The 22,398-nt window shown below is 41.1% G+C and overlaps 2 protein-coding genes and 1 long non-coding RNA gene across 9 annotated transcripts in view; 1 reads left to right on the top strand and 2 right to left on the bottom strand.

Annotated features, from left to right (window-relative positions):
- LOC129712625 (cell surface hyaluronidase-like) overlaps positions 1–10,988 on the bottom strand; it is an 80,756-nt gene extending 69,768 nt beyond the window's left edge. For 3 of the 7 annotated variants that reach the window (XM_055661192.1, XM_055661194.1, XM_055661198.1), the window contains exon 1: positions 978–1,837. In XM_055661192.1, coding sequence (XP_055517167.1) covers positions 978–1,042 — 65 coding nt within the window. In that variant the 5' untranslated portion in view covers positions 1,043–1,837. Of the gene's footprint in view, positions 1–234; positions 899–924; positions 1,838–1,924; positions 2,014–10,948 lie in introns of those variants that run through there. The other 4 variants (XM_055661197.1, XM_055661195.1, XM_055661196.1 and 1 more) reach the window with 4 other exon arrangements.
- Positions 4,061–16,908, bottom strand: abhd17c (abhydrolase domain containing 17C, depalmitoylase). Its single transcript, XM_055661203.1, has 3 exons — positions 16,295–16,908; positions 10,949–11,128; positions 4,061–5,751 (listed from the first exon to the last, which is right to left on the bottom strand). Exons 1-3 carry the CDS (start codon positions 16,753–16,755, stop codon positions 5,532–5,534), a joined length of 861 nt encoding a protein of 286 aa, XP_055517178.1. The 5' UTR covers positions 16,756–16,908; the 3' UTR covers positions 4,061–5,531.
- Positions 16,909–16,917: 9 nt separating this feature from the next.
- Positions 16,918–18,463, top strand: LOC129712630 (uncharacterized). Its single transcript, XR_008726102.1, has 2 exons — positions 16,918–17,086; positions 17,753–18,463. It is a non-coding gene; the product is annotated as an uncharacterized LOC129712630 (long non-coding RNA).
- The last annotated feature ends 3,935 nt before the right edge of the window (positions 18,464–22,398 follow it).

The following is a 22,398-nucleotide window of genomic DNA, read 5'->3' as shown; positions in this document are numbered from 1 at the left end:
TGAATCTCTTTCCAAACCTCACTAATTGAGCCAATCCCGCTTTTGGTTAAAAATGAATAGATATTTTTAATATCTGATTATAACTCCAGATTTCGCAGTTACAAAATATGATTTACATCTGAAAAGCTCTCTGCTCTTCAAAAGTACCACATTCGTTTTTTTTCCACCGCACTGTACATAGTTAATTATCAGATGTCAACCCGCCAATTTCCAACACCTACAAATATCACTTACCTTGGTCCAATAAATTCCCTACGGCAGTTACTCTTAATGGTATGGTTTGTGTTTTTCATCCAAAAACTGAAGATAAACTATTCTCTCAGTCGTCTTCTCATTCTCCTGCCAAATACTCCGTTAAAGTAATTTTATAACATGCCAAGCAGCGAACTTCAAGCTGGCTAGCCGTGTCTGAACTTTTCAAATTAGGGCCAGAGAAACATCATTGACATTACGTTTACTCTTCAATAGAAACACACGTCTATTTATTATTTGTGTAAATCACTACGCACTAGGACCTTCCTGGCAGAATTCTACTGTTTCCAGTAATGTTGCACAGTACTGGAGACTGCCGATCGAGGGTGGGAGTTGTTGGACTGTCAGTCAACAGAAGTGAGAGGACGGCAGAAAAAGGTCACTTCAACTAAAGTTGGAAGGATTTATCATCGTTTAAGTAATGGAACAACGCGCAGTTCTAATCACATTATTTAAATACATGGAAATAAAAGCAAGGTTAAAAGTTGATTATTTCATTCATTTTTTTTTCTCTAAGCAAATATATTTAAAGTTAGATTATCGTCAATCCAGTGTTCCTTTCCATTTAAAATGATTTTGGTTTTCAATGTATGGGGGAAACACACACACACACACAATGTGAAACTTTGGAATTGATGCTCAGAAATAGTAGGTGAAATATTTGTATTTTACCGCGACATGGTCCCTAGTACCAATCTCGGCTTCTCGCCCGGTCAAACTGATACCTTTCTTTCCTCCGCTTTTGTTGTCGTTGATTGCAGCTGGAGCCAAAACAAAATCCACGTGGCATGTGACATCACCTGGCAGCGAAACGTTCGGGACAGCGAGCCAAGCACTGGGATCTCAAGCGCATCCCCAACCTGAAGCGAGAAATAAGCAGGACCACATGCGGAGTACCCGCCTCCAAAGCCGAGCTGGTAACTCGGGGTCGATGTGTGCAGGGAGCCGAACTGCAGGCGCCGGCTCCCAGTAGTTCAGGCTGCGATGCGCAGCCTCGTTTCCACAGCCTTGCCTTTGGCTCAGCTCATTGCATCGAGTGTAAACCTCTAATGTCGGTAAAATCCTGTACCGAGGGACAAAGACCCAGGAATTACAGTTCGGATATTTGTAGTCACCGGATTATAAACAAAATCAATAATATCGAGAAAGAGGTTGGATCAATCACTATAGTAAAATCGTATTAAAGGACATTATTGCTAAACAAATCACTGTTTTTAAAAAAAACATTAAAAAGTGTAACCATTTTCTAGTAAGTGAATTAGTTGGAAATTAATACAAAACTGCAGCTGCTGTAAGTCTGAAATCGAAACAGAGAAGGCTGAAACACTCAACAGAGGTCGAACTGTACCTGTGGAAAGAGTAACAGTTAATGTTTCAGGTCAAATACCTTTCACCAATTATTTTGAGTTGACAGTTTTTCTTGAGGTATTTGAGATACCTGCCACCACGTGATTGATCATTTGGTCAAGGTTCAATGCCTTTCTGGCAATTGCATTCATTATTTGGAACAATTATAATTCCAAGTAGAAAACAAAGTATTTTATCAACGTTTGAGTTGTAATGTATGACAATATGACCTGCTGGTATACAGGCCACACACACACACACACACACACACACACACAAATAAAACAGATAACAAGTTTTTTTTGGGGGGGAATATGGGACTCACCTTACCATGACGTTTCAGTATTGACACCAGAACCAGATAGCGACTTGGAGGCGGTACAGATACTGTTCGTTCAATGTTATTGACATGTACTGCAAACATAAGATGTAACACAAATTATAGCAGAGCTCAGATAGAATTATTAATGCTTTAAAATTTAATGAGCAGGGGATAATTACATAACAAATTTGGTGTTTTAAATTATTCAGTAATTTACAGCAGTAAAGCCTTGGCTAATTCAGAATTACCTGAACATCGCAATTCCAACCAGTGTTGCCATATGTATGCTTATTACAAATAGACAAAATAATAATTCAAATTCAGGATGTTGATTTGTATTCTAGCTGCATCTTATCTGGTTAGTGAACCCAGGGAGAGAAGGGCTGAGTGAAATTCTAGAACATGTTAACATTAACAGATACGAGGTATTGAGATGGTATAAATCCTCAGGGGTTCATAAGAAGTATTCAAGGCTGTTATGGAAGGCAAGGGAGGAGATTGCAGGGGATGACAAAGATTGTTAAATCTTTGCTGAACAAAGGGGAAGCACTGGATGACAGCAAACATGGTAGCTTTATTCAAGATGGGTAGCAGTGATAAACCATATATTTATAGGACTGAGTGTCCAATGTCAAGATTGTTATTGGGAAAAATTCTGTGGGACAAGATTAATCTCTACTGCAAAATGCAAGGATTATTAACAATCAACATGGTTTTGTTGTGGGAGGACTCAGCCTGACCAACTTGACTGAATTTTCCAAAGTGACAAAATGTATTGAGGCCAATGCTGTTGATGTGGTCCATATGACTACAGTAAAAAAAGACTAGTCCAGAAGGTTAGAGCCCAAGGCATCCAAAATTAGCTTGGTGATTAGGAGGGAGAAGGTGATGATGGAGGTATTTTGTAATAAGGCTCGAACGTGGTGATCATTATATACATTAATATCTTAGATATGCAAGATGTTTCAAGATGACACAAGACACTCAGTAGTGCTGTTGATAGTGAGGGGTGGGGGGAGGTTGGAGTCCTACATTGTAGAATTATATTGCTCAGCCAGTAAAATGGAAAAATAATGACTCCAGATAAGTGCCAGGTGATAAACTTTGGGTAGAAACATAGAAAATAGGTGCAGGTGTAGGCCATTCGGCCCTTCGAGCCTGCACCGCCATTCGATATGATCATGGCTGATCATCCAACTCAGTATCCCATGCCTGCCTTCTCTCCATACCCCTGATCCCTTTAGCCACGAGGGCCACATCTAACTCCCTCTTAAATATAGCCAATGAATTGGCCTCAACTACCTTCTGTGGCAGAGAATTCCACAGATTCACCACTCTAGGTGGGGTAGGGTAGGGTGTACATAATAAATGGTAGGGTCATCGAGTCGTACAGTTGTATAGCTCAGAAACAGGACCAATGTCCCATCCCGTCCATGCCACAACTATTGCCTATAAATGCTAATCCCATTTGTCTGCATAAGGCCTGTGTTCCTCTACTATGGTCCTATCCAGGTACTTTATCCAAATGATTTGTAAACATTCTTATTGTATCTCCCTCTACCACTTTCCCTGGCAGTTCATTCTGTATAATCATACCTTATGTATGGAAAAAGCTTGCTATTCAATTTTCCTTTAAATTCCTCCCCTCTCAGCTATGCTTTTAGTTTTAGACTTGTTCATCCTGGGAAAAGTACTCTATCTACCCTATCCATGCATCTCCCCTCCTCGGGTTATTCACACCCCCTGCCCCCTCCATGGGTTATTCATGATTAAAGTTTCCAAAAAAAGCCAAAACAACCTTTTAAGACACCAGCTTGCAGTGACTAATCGACTGACCCTCTCCGGGTTAGTCACACCCCCTGCCCCGCCCCCCCCCCCAATGGTACAGTGAAACAGAATATTCCACCACCTTCCACTGACGTTAGTGGGAGGGCCTAATTTCAAAAACAGCTTCATCAGCTCTCCAACACACACCGTTGGGGGAGCAGACCCAATGGGTCTGCACTTTATCTAGTCATTTTATGAACCTCTATAGAACCATCCTTCAGCTTCCTGTTTTCTCATGAGAATAAACCGAGTCTACCCAGTCGTTCCTTACAACTATAAACCTAATAGGATAAAATAATTGGAAAAAATAGATGTCGTCAATAGGTTTATTATGCACAATATTTCCTGTTTAATCCATATTTTGAATCATTTTTTAAACTGATTACACCAAAAAGGCTGAAATTGGTTTCTTGTTGTTTCTTACTTTACACAATGTTGACTTTAATTTTTTTTTCTACATTTCATGCATCTTTCATTCCATTGCGACAATTTGTTGCTTATGTATAACTTACAACAATTGGTATTGAAATCAAATATACAGAGGTCCTCATTACATTTAAGGCTTTGATCAGTTTGTTTAACATTGTCTTGCATTATTTCTGGATATTTCAATACAATCCCAAGGTCAAAATCAACCTCAAATTTCTGGTCTTTCCAACTGTTCCCATATTGATAATTGATATGTGATTTTTTGAAACTAAATGGCTGTACATCTTTTAAAGTTGAATGTGTAATTAATTCAGGGTATACAAATGAAAACATCTCACAGGATAAAGCTAATAAGACAGTTATCACATCAATTCAACACTTGAAACTGAAAAGTTCCTATAACCTTGAAAGATATCACTGAAGAAGCAATACTATTTAAGATGAAGACACAACACTTATTTTTGGAACTCCTCTCCTGAAATACAATACGCAAGAACTGTCAGTTAGTTCGTAACTTTACACATGTGAAAAAGTAAGCAGCCATGTACCATGTTTTGCACCATTAGGGAAGTATGAGGTATTGTTTAACAATTTTAATATGGAAATATCGTGACCACTTTAAAGAACATTAGTGATGAAATGGAGTTTCCTTTCAATTTCATTGAGTTTTACAAATACAATACTTAGGGACAATACTATAAATATCTAGAAGGTAATAAACATTCAGATTAATTAATCACATTGGTTTAATCATCTTTCAATGAAAGGCTGTTTTAGCTACTTATTCACAATCGCATACTCTGTCATGTTACGTTGTACAATAAATTTCCAGTTTATAAACTAGTTGCAAAAAAATAAAGGGTTGAGAGTAATCTTTGGTCATTATGACTAAACACAGTATTGGCAGCTGGTTGTACTCATCTCAAGCTTCAATCATCCAATATAAAAGAAATTTAATGTGTAGAGTACACCAATGACCATACTCATACATTTATTAAGTGACCAAAGAGAGATTTCTACTAAAAAAATCAGGAAAATAGTTGCCAGGATGCTGAACAGCTTATATCCCCAGACAGTTAAACAATAATTTGTAATTCAGGAAATACTAAACGTAATAACAATCAGAAAATATTTAAAATTACAGTAGGTGAACATTATTTCATGTGCAAGATACATAAATCATATGGATTTTTCCTGGTATAAAAATTACCGATTTTGTGCTGTTTCTCAAATGAATCAGCCTGAAAAGTGATAGCTTCTTGTGTCCTCAGAAGCCACAGTGGTCCAGTTTGACCATGTGCAAATTAAAGCAGTTCATCTATTCACATTTGCCTCGGAAACATCCACAGAGTCTTCAAGAAACAGGCAGTTCATGACTAATGAACTGTTTCAATCTTTCAAGGTACTGCGCGTAAAGCTCAATGTCATTGTGGCCGGCTCCCTCGACCCAGAGGGGTTCCACTGCTCTTGGGCATTGCTCGTACATTGTAAGACCATGGGAAAAATCAATCACTTCATCCTCAGTACCATGAATTACCAGCACGGGAGAAGCTACCTTGGTTATCTTGTCAATGCTGAAAGAGACAAAATAAAGTTTGAAATACAAAAGTAATAATCCATCAAAAAAAAGGATTAAAAAGCAATAGCAATTTTCATATTGATGCATTAGTGAAAAAGCCAAAAGGTGAATCAGACTCCAATTGGTTTAGAATTACAAGCTAAAAAACTACTCATTTTAAGACTTTTGACAGTTGAAAGATCTTGATGTCATTATCATCACACACAAATAAGAGATCGAGGTGTACGTGAGAGTAGGGAAGCAGTGTTGAAACCATTTTGCCATAATTTTACTGTGACAGAGGAGGCTTGAACAGCCAATTGTCCTCCTTTTTGTAATAACAGTATACCACTCGCTTTCCCCAATCTGCTCTACCAATCAACATGATTATGGCCAATTTCATTTTAGCCTCATTGCCTATGAAGAATCAATTTATCTCTGCTTTAAAATAACCCCCCTTTGAGGAAATGTTCCAAAGTAAAGAGAGAAAAAACACTTCTTGTCCTAAATCTGTAACTGCTGTATTTTCAAACAATAATCCCAAGTTCAAGGAAAATCCACCTACATTCACTCTGCCAAGTACCCTTTTACCACTTTAACTGGTACTCTTTCTGATCTGTTGAGTATTTCATTTGTTGTTTTTATTTCATAAGACTGAAAAATCATGAGGGGAATAGATAGGGTGAATGCACAAAGTATTTTACCCAGAGTATGGTAATCAATAACCATAGCACAAAGGGTTATGGTGAGAGGAGAAAGATTTAATAGGAACCTGAGGCGCACAGAGGATGGTGGGTATATGGAACAAGCTGCCTGAGGGAGTAGTTGGGGCAGGTACAATAACAACTTCAAAAGACATTTGGACAGGTATAGTATGTGGATAGGAAAGATTCAGAGGCATTTGGGCCAAACATGGACAGGTGGAACTATCGTAGATGGGGGCATCTTGGACAGCATGGGGAATTTTGGCTAAAAGACATGCTTCTGTGCTCTATGACTAAGATTGTGAGTTAATGTCTTACTTCAGACAATTCAGTATATTTGGCAATTCAACGATTTGGCAATATTAGCAACAGGCCATACTTTTAATTTAGCCCACTGAATCCACGCCGACCAGTGATCACCCCGTATACTAACTCTATTCTACACACTAGGGGCAATTTACAGGTCCAATTAACCTACAAACCTGTAGGTCTTTGGAATGTAGGAGGAAATCAGAGCACTTGGAGAAAACCCACCTGGTCACAGGAACAACATACAAACTAACTCCGTACAGTCAACACCCGTAGTCAGGATCGATCTTGGGTCTGGTACTGTAAGGTAGAACTCTACTCCTGCGCCACTGTGCTGGCTGCTAAGCAATGTACATATTTTTAACTCTGCCTTCAGCATGACCAATTCACAACAAGCCATAGCCACAGTTGGATAAATGATCTCAATGCTTGTGTTGTCATGGCATTCCAGGTTTGTTTTAATAAATTTAAGCACTTGTTGAGCGAATAAATGGAAGGGTATTTTGCTTTGAAGGATTTAGTATATGCGCAAATTAATGTACAGTAATTCACTAGTGATGTGGGAGTGTTAGTATGGAGACATAAGGAACTGCCGATGCTGGTTGACCAAAAATGACACAAAGTGCTACATTCAATGGGTCAGCAGCATTTCTGAAGAACATGTGCGACATTTCGGGTTGTGGCCCTTCTTCAGATTGCTTCATACGAAGATTTGTATTGCAGCTAAAATATGCTTGCCATACCATTTGCTTGCTAACAATTTCTTATGGGTGATGGTATATTACTTTGTGCTTGAAATGTTTTGAAGTCCAACTATCTAAATTCCATTCTGTCTACTAATTGTGCAATTCAGTATATCAACTCCTTATTTTCACAACAAAGTGCTAAATCAATTTTGCATTTAGGAATTAGTTGGTTTTTGTCAGAGAATTACAGTAATTAATTGATGACACTTGCTCCTCCAGTACAGAATCTAACTTTCAAAATTATGTTACCAGTACGTTTCACCATATTTAAAAGTGCTGGAATATCTCAGCACGTTGGCAGCATCTCTGGAGAACATGCATAGCTGACGCTTCGGGTTGAGACAGAGGTTCACCTGCACTTTAACCTCATCTACTGCATCCGCAGTAAATGCTACTTGGAGGGGTTTAAACTAGTCTGACAGAGAGGGGAAAAACAACCCAAAGTAGTAGTGTGGCAAATGAGAAATTTGAAGCAAATGTAGAGGTTAAAGCAAGCGTATTCATTGAGCAGGCCAATCAGGAGCAAGACAGGGAAGCAAGGTCTGATTTCCCTGACTGCATTTGCTTTAATACAAAAAGTATCACAGGTAAAATAGATTAACAGAGCATGGAATGGCATATGATTGCAATATTTTAGTTATAACAGATACATGATAGGCAAGATTCGCAACTCATTGTTCTGGGATATCAATGCCTCTAGCGTGACAGAGTGGAGGAAAACGAGGTGGTGGTTGCACTGTTGATCAGGGAGAACATCGCAAAAGTACTTAGAGAAGTTAACCAGGAAGGGATTAAGGAAGAAATCCAGTGAAGTAACCTGGGTAAAAATAATAAAAGGGGTAATGAAAAACCTCATCTCTCTGAATGGGATATACTAGTGTTCCCATCTTCCCAATTATCAGCAGGAATTTGAGATGCAGATATGTAGATAAATCACAAATAGGTGTAGGAATAATATGACTGTGATAATAATTTTAGCCTCCCTACTATTGGCTACGACTGCCTTAGTGCATTGTACATTTAACCTGTGCAGAAAATCTAGACAAAAATGTCTTCAGAAGCTACTCGTGCGTTAAACGTTGAAAGAATTGGCAGAGTAAATGAATTAGTATTGCAGTTTAACCCATCTGGATACCACTATTTATTTTTTATTTTAAAAAATCAAGTTTTTACCACAGTATTAAGTAATCAAAGCTACAGTTATCTAGAAAGAGTTACACATTGCATTTTAAGCTGATCAGAGAGAGCCAGCATGCTGCTGCAACATAATGTGTGCCTAACAGATAAATTAAATCCCATTTGGAAGCTAACCTAATTATGGTGTTCAAGCCGATTCAAGAATTTGATAAATAAAACTTATTCTCTGCTTATTGAAAATAATTTCAACATGAAGAATTGCAAATGAAGATGGATTTTTAGATTTGATGAGAATCAGAGTTTGATCAAAAATTAAATCATTGCAAAATAATCAAATAGGTAGAATTGCTTAGGCTTCCTTTTGAAGGCTGTCAATTGAACGGCTTTAAGAAAATTCCTGGAATTTTGTCTACCTTTGATTTTCCAGCATCTGCAGTTCCTTCTTAAACATTAAGAAAATCCCTTGTAATTGCCATCCTGTTCTCATGACAGGGTTACATAAATTAGTAAATTAAGTAAAACTTACATCAAACAGCAAATTTCAGATTGACTTGGAGGAAATGAAAGCATGAAAATTAAAACCTGAATGCTTTCGAACACCAACTACAAAAGTGTGTTAGAGGGAGAACATCCTGCAATGAGTGACTCACCTTGATATCATCAAATCTTTCCATCGTCTTCAAGGTGCAAATCAAGTGTCATAAAATACTCTCCACTTGGACGAAAGCAGATCCAAAACAATCATTGTTGGACACCATCCAAGTAATTCACTTGGCCAGAATTCTTTCCGTCATACTAAATAAACATTACTTCCTTGAGTAGTATGCACAACTTACAGTGTGTATCAGTTATAAGTTGTGTTGGCTTCTTCAAATAAATTAACATGAAATTTCAGACTATATTGAATGGATCAGATCTATGAAGATGCAATTATTTTGCAATCAGATCTTGCAGAAAGTATAAGGGGTAAAGAACAATGTTGTTCAATTTGCCATCGGAATAAATATTTTCATGAAATTGGAAGCATTCTCTGCATGGTGGTTCAAAACAAATACCCTTAAGTAAAGACGGATATTAAAAAGGGAAGTAAATATTACCATGGAAAAGGGGGCAATGGTATCAATGCTTCTCTGGATAGACACAAAAAACTGCAGTAACTCAGCAGGACAGGTAGCATCTCTGGAGAGAAGGAATGGGTGACATTTCGAGTTGAGATCCTTCTTCAGACTGCATTTAAACCAGCATCTGCTGTTCCTTCCTACACAATGCTTCCCAGGCTCTGGCCTGCTGAATGTCCAGTGTTAACCATTCCACCTTGGGCAGCTGTGTATTTATTTCATGAATTCCTCCCCTAAAGTGACACACATTCCAGCACATGCACATTTAAAAATTTCAGTTTTTGTTATCTGCAACATCTTATTTGCTGCTCTAAGCCAAGCAATACTTAGTATTGACCAGGGTTTATGGAACAATAAATACAAACATTAGACTGTTTACATAAAAAGAACATGTCTGCACTGAAATGCCTATATTATGCCAGAACGTATAGCTTAAAGTTCATGGGGTTCCCAAATGGCACCATTCTTGGCCAGGATATTCCATAGTTCAGAGTAAGAATTTGGCCCTAGAATCCACATTTTTTGGATGAGGTATATATAGTCAATTCACAGAATATTTTTCATAACAGAACGCACTGTACAGCTTTGGATCAACGCAAATTGACAGTAGATTTTCTGACATTGATTATTTTCATTTATGCAAAACAAGGAAAAGAACAGACTTCCATTTATGTAGTCTCTGTTTCACAAGCAGCGACGACGACTGGATTTGCCTCCACGGCAAACACAGCACAGCAACCCAAGGAATCATTCGATTCAGTAAAAAATATCTAAATAAGTAACTTTTCTTCAGAATTTAATAATCTGGTTTTTAATCTACTGCCTTTTGTACATACCTGTTATTTTACTAAACCCAAAGAGATAAGAATATTAACAGCTAATTTACATGAATCTTTTCTTGCTAATATACATTTGTATGTGACTTAATATTTACAACCTGTAACCTGGATAATCTGTATTTAATTGAGGGTCGAAGGGAAAAGAAGTAGAAAATTACTTGAATTACTAAATATGTTTCTACATCTTAAATGTGATTAAACCACGGATTTCATTTTTTTAATGAGTTAATCCAGCATGAAAGAAAATTGGGTACATTGGCATGTGCCCAATTTGTAGTGTTCTCTATTTAATGAAGGGTTTAAAGTGTACAAATGAACAAAGTTTTAGTAATTCAGATCATCAACTTTATCAGCACATACCTTGGAAATGCATCAAAACAGAATGTTTTCCTGGTATCAGGGAAGGCCACACGCAGGCCAGACATAAGAGGCGAATGGAGGATAACAGCTGCACATTCATAACGGGATGCAAGATCAACTGTTGGAACCGTGCCAATACTCTGACCATACAGAATAATGTTCTCCGGACTAACACCATACCTGAAAGAAAATAGACAAATCTCAGATTTGAACAAAGTAAAATAAATTCCTTTCCAATTATTCCAAATACAATGCTAAATGTATTTATACGTTTAGCCACCCTACTCTTTTTCATGGAGTTATTGAATGGCCACAGAATAGGAAAGCTATTCGACCCATCATGCCCCCATCAGCTTTCCATCAGAGCAACTCATTATTTGCACATCATCCTCCCTCCTTCAACCTCCCTCTGTAGCCTTGCAAATGTTTACTCACCATGTATTTTTTTCCCTCTTGAAGCCTATAAGGAAACCAGCCTCTACCACATCTGCAGGCAATGCATTCTAGATTCCAATCACACTGCATGGAAAGTGTTTTCCTCATGTTTTTATATACAGCCTTGATCTACACACCCCAGTTAGGGGAAATATTTACCGCACATCTACATGTCAAGCCCCTGAAGAACTTAATATGATTCAATGATTTTTCTCGCATTTTTATGAAGTTAAGAGTCAGCAAACCCTGCAATTCTCTTGGAGTTGTCATGCAAATGATGATCATGCCCATTCCACTTTTAGACCAACATAATTTACACAGATTCAGAAGCATCACTTTGGTCATTGGAAGGTGAGGGTAAACAGCAAGGAGATGACAATCTTCTTCTATGAAGACAGTCATAAGAATGTTTGAGCTCCCTTGGTATGTCTACTTTTTCCCCTGACCTTATAGTTAAGTTTGAGAGCTGTGACTATTTCGTTTCTGTGACTTAAGAGAACAGGTTAGGTTAGAATTTTAATTGCTGGAACTGTAAAGCATCTAAACAGGAAACCCCTCCTTATGGCCTGTTGGGGTTTCCTATCCAAGATCACCTTACATTTGTCCTTCTGGAACTCTCCTGATCATTCTCATCAACATCAATGAAATATCTTCTATTTTGCATAATTAATGCAATTCCAGCACTCAAGATTCATGCACACTTGCCAAACTGAACATTTTATTTTCCATAATAATAACTGGTAACAATTAAAAGGGGCATTAACAACAGGGTGCCTCAAACCTGAATTCAATAACAATTAGAAAGACAAAGCTTATGGGCATGAAAGCACCAAAGCTTCCTTAAAATGTCACACGCCACACTGATTTATAAATATCTAATAGCATAATGAAAATAACTTGACCATGCCCTCTGCAGCAGTGACTTAATGCCAAATTTGAGGGCAATTACAACTAGGAAACACATGGCAGGAACATGTGGACCCTAATTAAAAAGTAAAGATTTTTAACCACTATATACGGAAAATTCAATTCCCAGCATCAGTGCAAGAGATGAAAAGTACAGCTATCTGGGGTACCAAAATGATCCCTTAGTACACATCCAGACAGAAAATGAAGAAAAACTGGAGAACGCAAAAATAGTACAGGAAATCCAAGTTTGCAGTGAAAATTGACAAACATTCTAAATTATTACCTTTTATAAATATCAAATTAAGATCCTGCAAACAATATTAACAACCAAGCAATAACTTTAGGCATTGCTTGAAAAATGCTTCACTTTGTTGCCAGGTCTGGCGTCAATGTGATTCCAGAGTCATCAGTGTGATCGACTCCTCACCGACTCTTCGATTCAGGAACAATAAAACATGGACATAGTACTGCCATTTGCCAATGATAACCACATCTCAGGAACAAATATTAAAAAAAAACATTGCAACTACATTCGTACCCACTTGGAAATGCACTCCTTAACGTTTACAACTTGAAGAATAGGTTAACATCTCATGCCAAGGGCTGACTCCACTCCACACCCACCATATGAAATAGAACTTCAGTAAAATATAATGTAACCATGACCCCCTACCCCCAGCTCCCCTTACCAGTCTCATCTGTCGCCACCCACGGGTTCTGATCTATTTCCACTACCCCTGAAAAGTCCAAAAATCCCTTCCCATACCAATCTCATCCATGGATGCATTGCAGCCTGGTTTGGTAAATCAAATGCCCAGGGACAAATGCTCTGCAGAAAGTTGTAGACATTGCTGAATCCATCACAGGTATTGAATTTCCTATCATCAAAGGGATTTAAAGGAAGCACTGCCTCAAAGAGGCCACTAATATCAAAGATACACACCACCCAGGCCAGGCTCTAATTTTGCTGTTACCATCAGGAGCCAAAGAACCATAACCTCAAGGTTCAAAACCAGTTTTTCCCATCAACCATACCTTGAACCACACTTCGCAACCCTGACCACAATACCTCAGCTCCGACCTACTATGGGCTTTGTTTTTACTGTGTTCAGCTCCGATCTACTACAGACACCTCTCTCCCACCTGTCCACTAACCTTGCAAATCTCCCTTCCCATCCCCCAACACTTCTTCTTCTTGCGTATGGTGTGCACAGCCTAAAGTTGTAAGGCAATTTGTTCTATTTGATCTTATTTGATCGTGCACACCAGGTTGATTGCATTTGTCAAAACAGGGCGGACCACGTGAAGGGTGCAATCTCCCACTCCACCCCCCAACTCGACACCTCATCTCTCCGGCCTTCCTACAACACTTCACTCCTCCATCCCTTAATGCCAACACATCTCTGTTGGATTGAATTGCAGTTATTTTAATGTGAGAGGTTTGACAGATAAAGCGGATTAACTCAGGGTATGGATAGGTATGTGCAACTGGCATGTTGTAGCCATTACAGATACCTAGCGAATAGAGGGACAGGATTGGCAGCTTAATGTTCCAGGTGCTATAGGAGGTTATAGAGACGGGGTAAAATAGGAGGGGGTGTTGCTTTATTGAAGAAGCAGCCAGACCAGCGAGTGATTGGATTGGCTGAAGGAAGGCTTTATCCTAGGTAAGTAAAGTTCTGGAGATTTAAAAAGAGAGCCAAGACTCAGACCGTGGCAATTACCTTGAAAGTCGCAGAGGAGCAGCAGCAGCAGCCAGACCAGCGAGTGAATGATGGAGTGGATTGGCTGAGATATCCTAATTAGTTGAATGGTTAGTTGACTTGATTAGATAAAATTAAGTTCAGGTCTAGGTGGGCAGCCTTGTTGTTGAGGGGAATTGCCTTGGTGAGGTAAAGTGCGTGTTTTCGGCTCAAGAAACTTTGGCAAGGAGGCTACACTTGATTCCACTGAAGTAATGGCAGGCAAGTTGTTACAGTGTCTCTCTTGCATGATATGGGAAGTTAGGGACATTGTTGGTGCCTCTGACAACTATACCCGTGGAAATTGTGTCCAAGTGCAGCTCCTGAAGGACGGCGTTAGGGAACTGGAGCAGCAGCTGGATGACCTCAGGATCATATGGGAAACAGAGTTTCCTGGACAAGACCTACAGTGAGGTTGTCACATCGACGATACAGGAAGAGCGAAGGTGGGTGACAACGAGGAAGAGAAGTAAACATTGAGTGCAAGAGCTGTACCTATTGAAAACAGATACACCCTCTTGGGAGCTGGCGGAGCGGACGACACAACAAGATTGAGTGGCAGACAGGACTGTGACTCCAACCCTGGGCTTCAGGGCTGAGGCTCAACGGGGAAGAGTGACGTCAGGCAGAGCCGTAGTGGTGGGGGACTATAGTCAGAGATGTGGACGGGAGATTCTGTCGCAATAGGCGAGACATCAGGATGATATTGTTGCCAGGATCCAGGACACCTCGGAGTGGCTGCACGGCATTCTCAAGAGTGAGGGAGAGCAGCCGGAGGTTGCTATGCATGTTAGAACGGTGGATATAGGCATGAATAGGATGTTTTGCAACACGAGTTTCCGAGATGGGTACAAGACGGAAAAGCAGGACCTGCAGGGTAGTGATCTCAGGATTGCTTCCAGTACATTGTGCTAGTGAAGGTAAGACATGGGAAATGAATATGTGGCTCAGGAGTTGGTGCAGGGGGCAAGGATTTAGATTTCTGGATCATTGGGATCTCTTCTGGGGCAGTGGTGACCTGTACAAAACGGACAGGTTGCACCTTAACTGGAGAGGGACCAGTATCCTAGCGGGCAGGTTTGTTAATGCTACACGGGAGGGTTTAAGCTAGATTGGCAGGGGAGTGGGATCTCACACAGGACAGAGGCACATGAGAGGCTAGTTGGTATGGAGGATGGTGTGGGAAAGGTTAGTGGACAGAATAGGCAGGTGAAAGGTGGAATCTCTGCTGTTTGAAGGATGTTGTTCAGCTAGAAACAGAGTAGTGACAACTTGCAAGGATGTTGCAAGTAACTGAGGGCCTGAGTTATAGGAGGTTGGGCATGCAAAGACTTTATTCTTTGTAGTGCAGGAGGCTGAGGGATTATCTTATAGAGGTATATAAGATAATGTGGGGAATAGTTAGGGTGAATGCACAGAGGCCTCTACCCAGAGTAGGAAAATCAAGAACCTCGGGACATGGGTTTAAGCTGAGAGGGAAAAGATTTAATAGGAACCCGAGGGTCAACATTTTCTACACAGAGGGTAGTAGGTATAACTAATGAACTGCCAGAGGAGGTAATCAAGGCAGGTACTATAACAACATTTAAATTAAATTTGGAAGGGTACATGGATAGGAAATGTTTATAGGGATATGGACTAAACATAGGCAGACAGGGCTTGTGTAGATGGGGCATCTTGTTTGGCATAGGCAAATTGAGCCAAATGATCTGTTTCCGTGCTGTATGACTCCTCCCCCTCCAACCTGACCCCTCTTCTTCCCGTCCCACACCCCAGCTCAATTTCTTAGACCCCCAACACCTCCACCCTAACTCTCTCCCACAAATCCCCTCCATCCATTGTCCTAATAAATTTGCCCCCCAATCACCCCATCCCCAACAAATATGCCACCCCCATTCTCCTCATCCCTTAACCATACACATCTTCCCCCCCGCAACCCCATCATCCCCTAACCTGATACAACTGCCCCACAATCTCCCCATCCCCAAACTCCACATCTGCCCCACAATCTCCCCATCCCCAAACTCCACATCTGCCCCACAATCTCCCCATCCCCATCCCCAATCCATCCCCAATCTCCCCATCCCCTAACCCCCCCCCCCCCCCCAATTCACCTTAATTCCCTAACCCGACACATCTGCCCCGCAATTCCCCCTTTACCCCACCCGATACTTCTCCCCAATCTTGTCTCGTCCCCCAACCCAAATCCTCCCCCCTACGGGCCCAACCTCCTTCCAGCACATTTGCTCCACGCTCTGACCTTGTCCTCAGCGCCGTCCACGCTGCGTCAATGTCAGCGTAAAGGTTCTTCTCGGACGGTTTCCCGTTGCTGGCTCCGTAACCCGAGTAATCGTAGGAGAAGACGTTGCAGTTGATGCGGGAGCCCAGGCCGATGTAGAAGCTGCACATCTGGCCCAGGTCCACGGCGTTGCCGTGCGAGAAGAGCAGCGTGTAGCGGGAGTTAGGGGCGCAGCGGACGAACATGCAGCCGATGCGGGTGCCGCGGCTGGTGCTAGTGAAGAACACCTCCAGCGAGTCGAGCTCCCGCTGCGTGTACTGCCAGTCGGCCCGATCCGACAGGTGCAAAGTGTTGCTCGCCTCCTCCGCCAGCATCGAGTAGGTGGGCTCGGGAGGGAGGAAAGCGAGCTTGGCTGCGATGCGGCTCGGGCACGGCGGGCAGCAGAAGAGCCAGCACAGCTCGCTGAGGGAGAAGCCATTCATCCTGAGGGATGCAGGCGCTCGCTCGCCCGCCCGTCCGCTCTCGCCGGCCCCGTTACCAGGCAGCGGGCACGCGCGGCGGAGGCGCCAAATAACGGTCACAGCCGCGAGCGCCCGCTGACGACAGGTAAACTGGGCCGCACGAGCAGGGGCGCGCGGGGAGGTGTCGCCCGGACTCCGCTCGCGCCAACTCACTCGCCCGCTCACTCCTAAACCGTCCGCGGCGCGAGGCGGCCAGGCCGCCGGCCCGCGCTCCCGACCAGGCGGCACTTCCGGCCGGCCGTGGGTACCTCTCACAACAGCAGGACAATCCCTCCAAAGTAACACCATCAAAGTAAGTCGCTTGTAACGCCGACTGCTTCTTGAGAACACGGAACGACCACAAACGAGCGCTGTTTTGATACTGTTGGGTAAAAACACCCGGGAGAGGTGACTTGGTCACTGTAGGAGAGGATGGGGTGGGAATCTTAAGGGCAGGCTAGATGCAGGAAGATTGTTCCCGATGTTTGGGGAAGTCCAGAACAAGGGGTCACAGTTTAAGGATAAGGGGGAAATCTTTTATGACCGAGATGAGGAAAACATTTTTTTCACACAGAGAGTGGTGAATCTGTGGAATTCTCTGCCACAGAAGGTAGTTGAGGCCAGTTAATTGGCTATATTTAAGAGGGAGTTAGATGTGGCTAAAGGGATCAGAGGGTATGGCGAGAAGGCAGGTACAGGATGGATGATCATATTGAATGGCGGCGCAGGCTCGAAGGGCCGAATGGCCTACTCCTGCACCTATTTTCTATGTTTCTATGAATATTGATTGAGCTGGTAACAACAGGCCAGTATCTAGGTCAATTCCTGGTGATCCCGCAGTTTTATTATTTTGGATTCAATGACACAACCAAATGGTTTGCTGGGCCTTTTCAGAGGGTAGATACGAATCAATAGTTCAAATGTATTTGATTGTCTCATGCACCTAGGTACAGTAAACTTTCTTTTATCCATACACTAGTAAAAATCTTACCAAATCTTCCCAAGCCCACCAGCAGGACTGGCTTCCTCGCCATGGCCAGTGGACCAAGGATTGCCCGGGAGACCCGCTTGCCTGCTGCGGACTGAGGACTTGGAGGTGCTGTCGGTGGGCCAGGCTCACCCACCACAAACTGAGAACTCACTCACCAAGGATGGAGAACCAGCCCAATATGCCTAGCTCACCCATCGCAGGCCATGAACTCGGACACGACCACCGAGAGCGTGGGCAACTGTCGAGAGTGAGGTGGACCGTCGAAAGTACAGGGGGTCCAGCGCCGCCGAGAACATAAGAGAGCTGTCATTAACGATCATGGAACCCGGCAGAGATTGACGGGGTGGCTGCTTGCTGCCACATGTGGCGGGGGGCATGGTTCGTCATTGCGGGCAGAAGATAACTGTGCGATGAACTTTATGTAACTGTTGGTAGCAGAAACGTGGCGACTCTTGTGTATGGCCTGGTTGAGGTCTGCTGTATGATTTTACCAGGTTGTATGAAACACAAAGCATTTCCCTGTATCTAGGTACATGTGACTATAAAGTATCATTGAATACATAAGCACAATCATTCTTAAATACAAATATGTAAGAAAACTAGATTACACGAAGGCAATGTATATGAGCCACCATATTTCCAACACCATCTTGCATCTTTCAAGTTTCCAGGTTCTTAAAAATATATAATTTTAACTTGGCTTAAAGGCATGGTGAATCATTCCTACTTGTCTGTGCACAAATAAGAATGGTGTTTATGAATGTATGTTGTTATTACCTTTTGCTGCAATTACAGCTGCAAGTCTTTTGGGGTATGTCTCTACCGGCTTTGCACATCTAGAGACTGAAATATTTGCCCAATCTTCTTTGCAAAATAGCTCAAGCTCAGTCAGATTGGATGGAGAGCGTCTGTGAACAGCAATTTTCAAGTCTTGCCAGAGATTCTCAATTGGATTTAGGTCTGGACTTTGACTGGGCCATTCTAACACATGAATATGCTTTGATCTAAACCATTCCATTGTAGCTCTGGCTGTATGTTTAGGGTCGTTGTCCTGCTGGAAGGTGAACCTCCACCCCAGTCTCAAGTCTTTTGCAGACTCTAACAGGTTTTCTTCCAAGATTGCCCTGTATTTGGCTCCATCCATCTCCCCATCAACTCTGACCAGTTTCCCTGTCCCTGCTGAAGAAAAGCATCCCCACAGCATGATGCTGCCACCACCATGTTTCACAGTGGGGATGGTGTGTTCAGGGTGATGTGCAGTGTTAGTTTTCCGCCACACATAGCGTTTTGCATTTAGGCCAAAAACTTCAATTTTGGTCTCATCTGACCAGAGCACCTTCCTCCACATGTTTGCTGTGTCCCCCACATGGCTTGTGGCAAACTGCAAGCGGGACTTCTTATGGCTTTTTTTTTCAACAATGTTCTTCTTCCACTCTTCCATAAAGGCCCGATTTGTGGAGTGCACGACTAATAGTTGTCCTGTGGACAGATTCTCCCACCTGAGCTGTGGATCTCTGCAGCTCCCCCAGAGTTACCATGGGCCTCTTGGCTGCTTCTCTGATCAATGCTCTCCTTGCCTGGCCTGTCAGTTTAGGTGGACAGCCATGTCTTGGTAGGTTTGCAGTTGTGCCATACTCTCCATTTTTGGATGATGGATTGAACAGTGCTCCGTGAGATGTTCAAAGCTTGGGATATTTTTTTATAACCTAACCCTGCTTTAAACTTCTCCACAACTTTATCCCTGACCTGTCTGGTGTGTTCCTTGGGCTTCATGATGCTGTTTGTTCACTAATGTTCTCTAACAAACCTCTGAGGCCTTCACAGAACAGCTGTATTTATACTGAGATTAGATTACACACAAGTGGACTCTATTTACTAATTAGGTGATTTCTGAAGGCAATTGATTGCACTGGATTTTATTTAGGGGTATCAGAGTAAAGGGGGCTGAATACTTTTGCACGCCACACTTTTCAGTTTTTTATTTGTAAAAACATTTGAAAACCATGTATCATTTTCCTTCCACTTCACAATTATGCGGCACTTTGTGTTGGTCTATCACATAAAATCCCAATAAAATACATTTACGTTTGTGGTTGTAACGTGACAAAACGTGGAAAAGTTCAAGAGGTATGAATACTTTTGCAAGCCACTTACATTCTTTACCACTCGATCTACTTGTGTTGCCACTTTCAGGGATCTATTGTTTTGGACCACAAGATTCCTCTGTGTATCAATGTTGTTATGGGTCTTGACCATTGACTAGTTATTGACTTAAGGAAATGTGGAAGTGGAGAGGGTCGAGTGCTTCAAGTACCTTGGTGTAAATATCATCACTAATCTGTTCTATTCCAACCACATTGAAGCCATGGCTAAGGAAGCACACCAACACCTTTAATTCCTCAGAAGATTTAGGAAATTTGGCATGTCTCCAACGTCTCTTGTCGATAACACTAATCAGCCTTCTCCTCCATCTACAATTAACATTGTCTTGGGCAAGCAGGCAACATAATCAAGGACCATTTACACCCTGATCATTCCCTCTTCTCTTTCCCATCAGGCAAGAAGTGTTTTGGAAACTGGACTGGAATGTAGAGAAACATATTCTGGGAAGGATATTGGAAAGGATGGCAGAGGGGTTGTAGTTGTTGAAAGAAAGGGGCTTGAGATAGGTCATAGGTTGGGAAGGGAAAGGAGAGATAAGAAGATTGGGGGAAAAGGAAAGAAGGATTCAATTTGCTGTGATAATTGGAGGATGGTCATCTATGAAGATAATCAGGAAGGACCAAATGGAGTGGATTGGTGGTAGATTAGGTTGACATTCATTGAACATTTATAGCATTCTATGAAAAAAATTAACAATTTTTCAACTAATTAACTGGTCCAAACACATTGCTTTTGGGTATTATTTTATCTGAGGTTTGCTTGACAAAATGTATCTTTCCTCTTATATTTTGTAAGATTTATCTCCATGTGTGTTGAAAGGCACATGGAAAATGTATTTGTCCAATGCGAGTAGCATGGATCATATTGCTTTAACTATTCATTGATATATTTTTGTTTCATTATGCACAAACATTACCTTTATTTTAATATCTTAATCTTTTAAACCAAATGAACATAATAGTGCATCTCAAAACCTACAAAGCGATTTATTTAGAGAATATCTGTACCAATGACAAATGGGTTAATATCAGGCTAACATCCATGGAATTGGAAAATTAGAGGAAAGTCCTCTTGAATAGTAATTATATGCTAAAAAATGAAATGTTATAGAAGTATCCGGAATCAGAAACAGGAAAAGGATATGAAACAGCTGAAAAGTCAGATTGCATCAATTTATCTCCATTAAAATTGTTCCCCCGGAGGCAGTAAATTTTACATAATATAGTCACAAACAGTCCATCATTGAGTGAAAATTACAAATTTGATATGGTGGACATTTTTAATTTCCACCACCAAATGCTATTACTATCATGTCTTACCATTAGTTAGTGTTTCCCAACATACAAAAAAAGTATGTAACCCAAGATTTTGTCTTTCCAATGTACAAAATAATAATTGTCTTTAATTTTATCTGTAAGCTCCTGATCCTTATTAAATCTAAGCAGAGATATTGCTCCAGAATTTGCTAGAATAATAAGTGCATGAATGGTTACGGATGGTAATTTCACCACTCCCCGTCTAACAACCACCCATCATTCCCCCTGTAGATGGCCGTGAAGAATCAATATGCTGAGAATGAGAATTCACCACAAATTATTGGAATAATTGATTTTGTTTAAAACTGGAATTTGTTTTCCACCTCCATGTGAGTTAAAAAATTGCTGCATCTGAGCCATAATAGCACATTAAAGCTATTACCAACGAAAAGGGTTCGCAATTAATAATATAAGGACTATTGTACTGTGAACATTTATGTGATTGCAATATTTTTCTGGTACAAAGCAACAATAGAATCAGTGAAGCATTCCTTTCGATGGGTAAACTGTCTCAGAACTTACTGTTACTCGTTTTTTAAATCTTTTTGTATTAGTCTCTTTTTTCTCTCTTCCTTAATCTGTCCTTTCATTTCCTCTCTGTTGTTTGGAATTAAACCCTCCCCCTAACCCTTTGTTGCAATAAACATGCACTGCCTATGGCATTATTGCCTAGTAGCATTTTCTGAAACAAAATGGACGAAAATATATTGGAAGTGAGTTTAAAGAGACCAGGAGTATAGCAAATGTTACATGATGAGCAAAATTGGGAAATACTGGATATTCCAGAGAGTGGATAATATAGATTTTACAGTTAAATTGTTCCATGGTCCTTCAGGTCATCCAGTCCATAAACGTTTAAAATTTGGGTGTACCATTGTATTAGAGCATCCACATCCTTTTCTGTAAGTCTCTTCTCATGAAGTGCTTTGGCTCAGCTCATGCCTCAACTCAGTACAAGTGCTTACCAATCTGAGGCATTGGATTTTGTAAAATGGACTCTACATTATCTGATTAAATAAGAATGCATGATGCCAGAAGGGAATTGAGATCTTTTTTCAGGAAGACTTGCCAGCATGTCAAGAGATTCCACCATCTCATACTTCTCCCATTTATTTCAGCTGCACTCTTCCAAAGTGAGCATCATTTCATAGAACT

This window comes from Leucoraja erinacea, chromosome 33 (genome assembly GCF_028641065.1).
Source record: "Leucoraja erinacea ecotype New England chromosome 33, Leri_hhj_1, whole genome shotgun sequence".
NCBI classification, from domain to species: domain Eukaryota; kingdom Metazoa; phylum Chordata; class Chondrichthyes; order Rajiformes; family Rajidae; genus Leucoraja; species Leucoraja erinaceus.
This window is presented reverse-complemented; position numbering and strand designations above follow the sequence as displayed.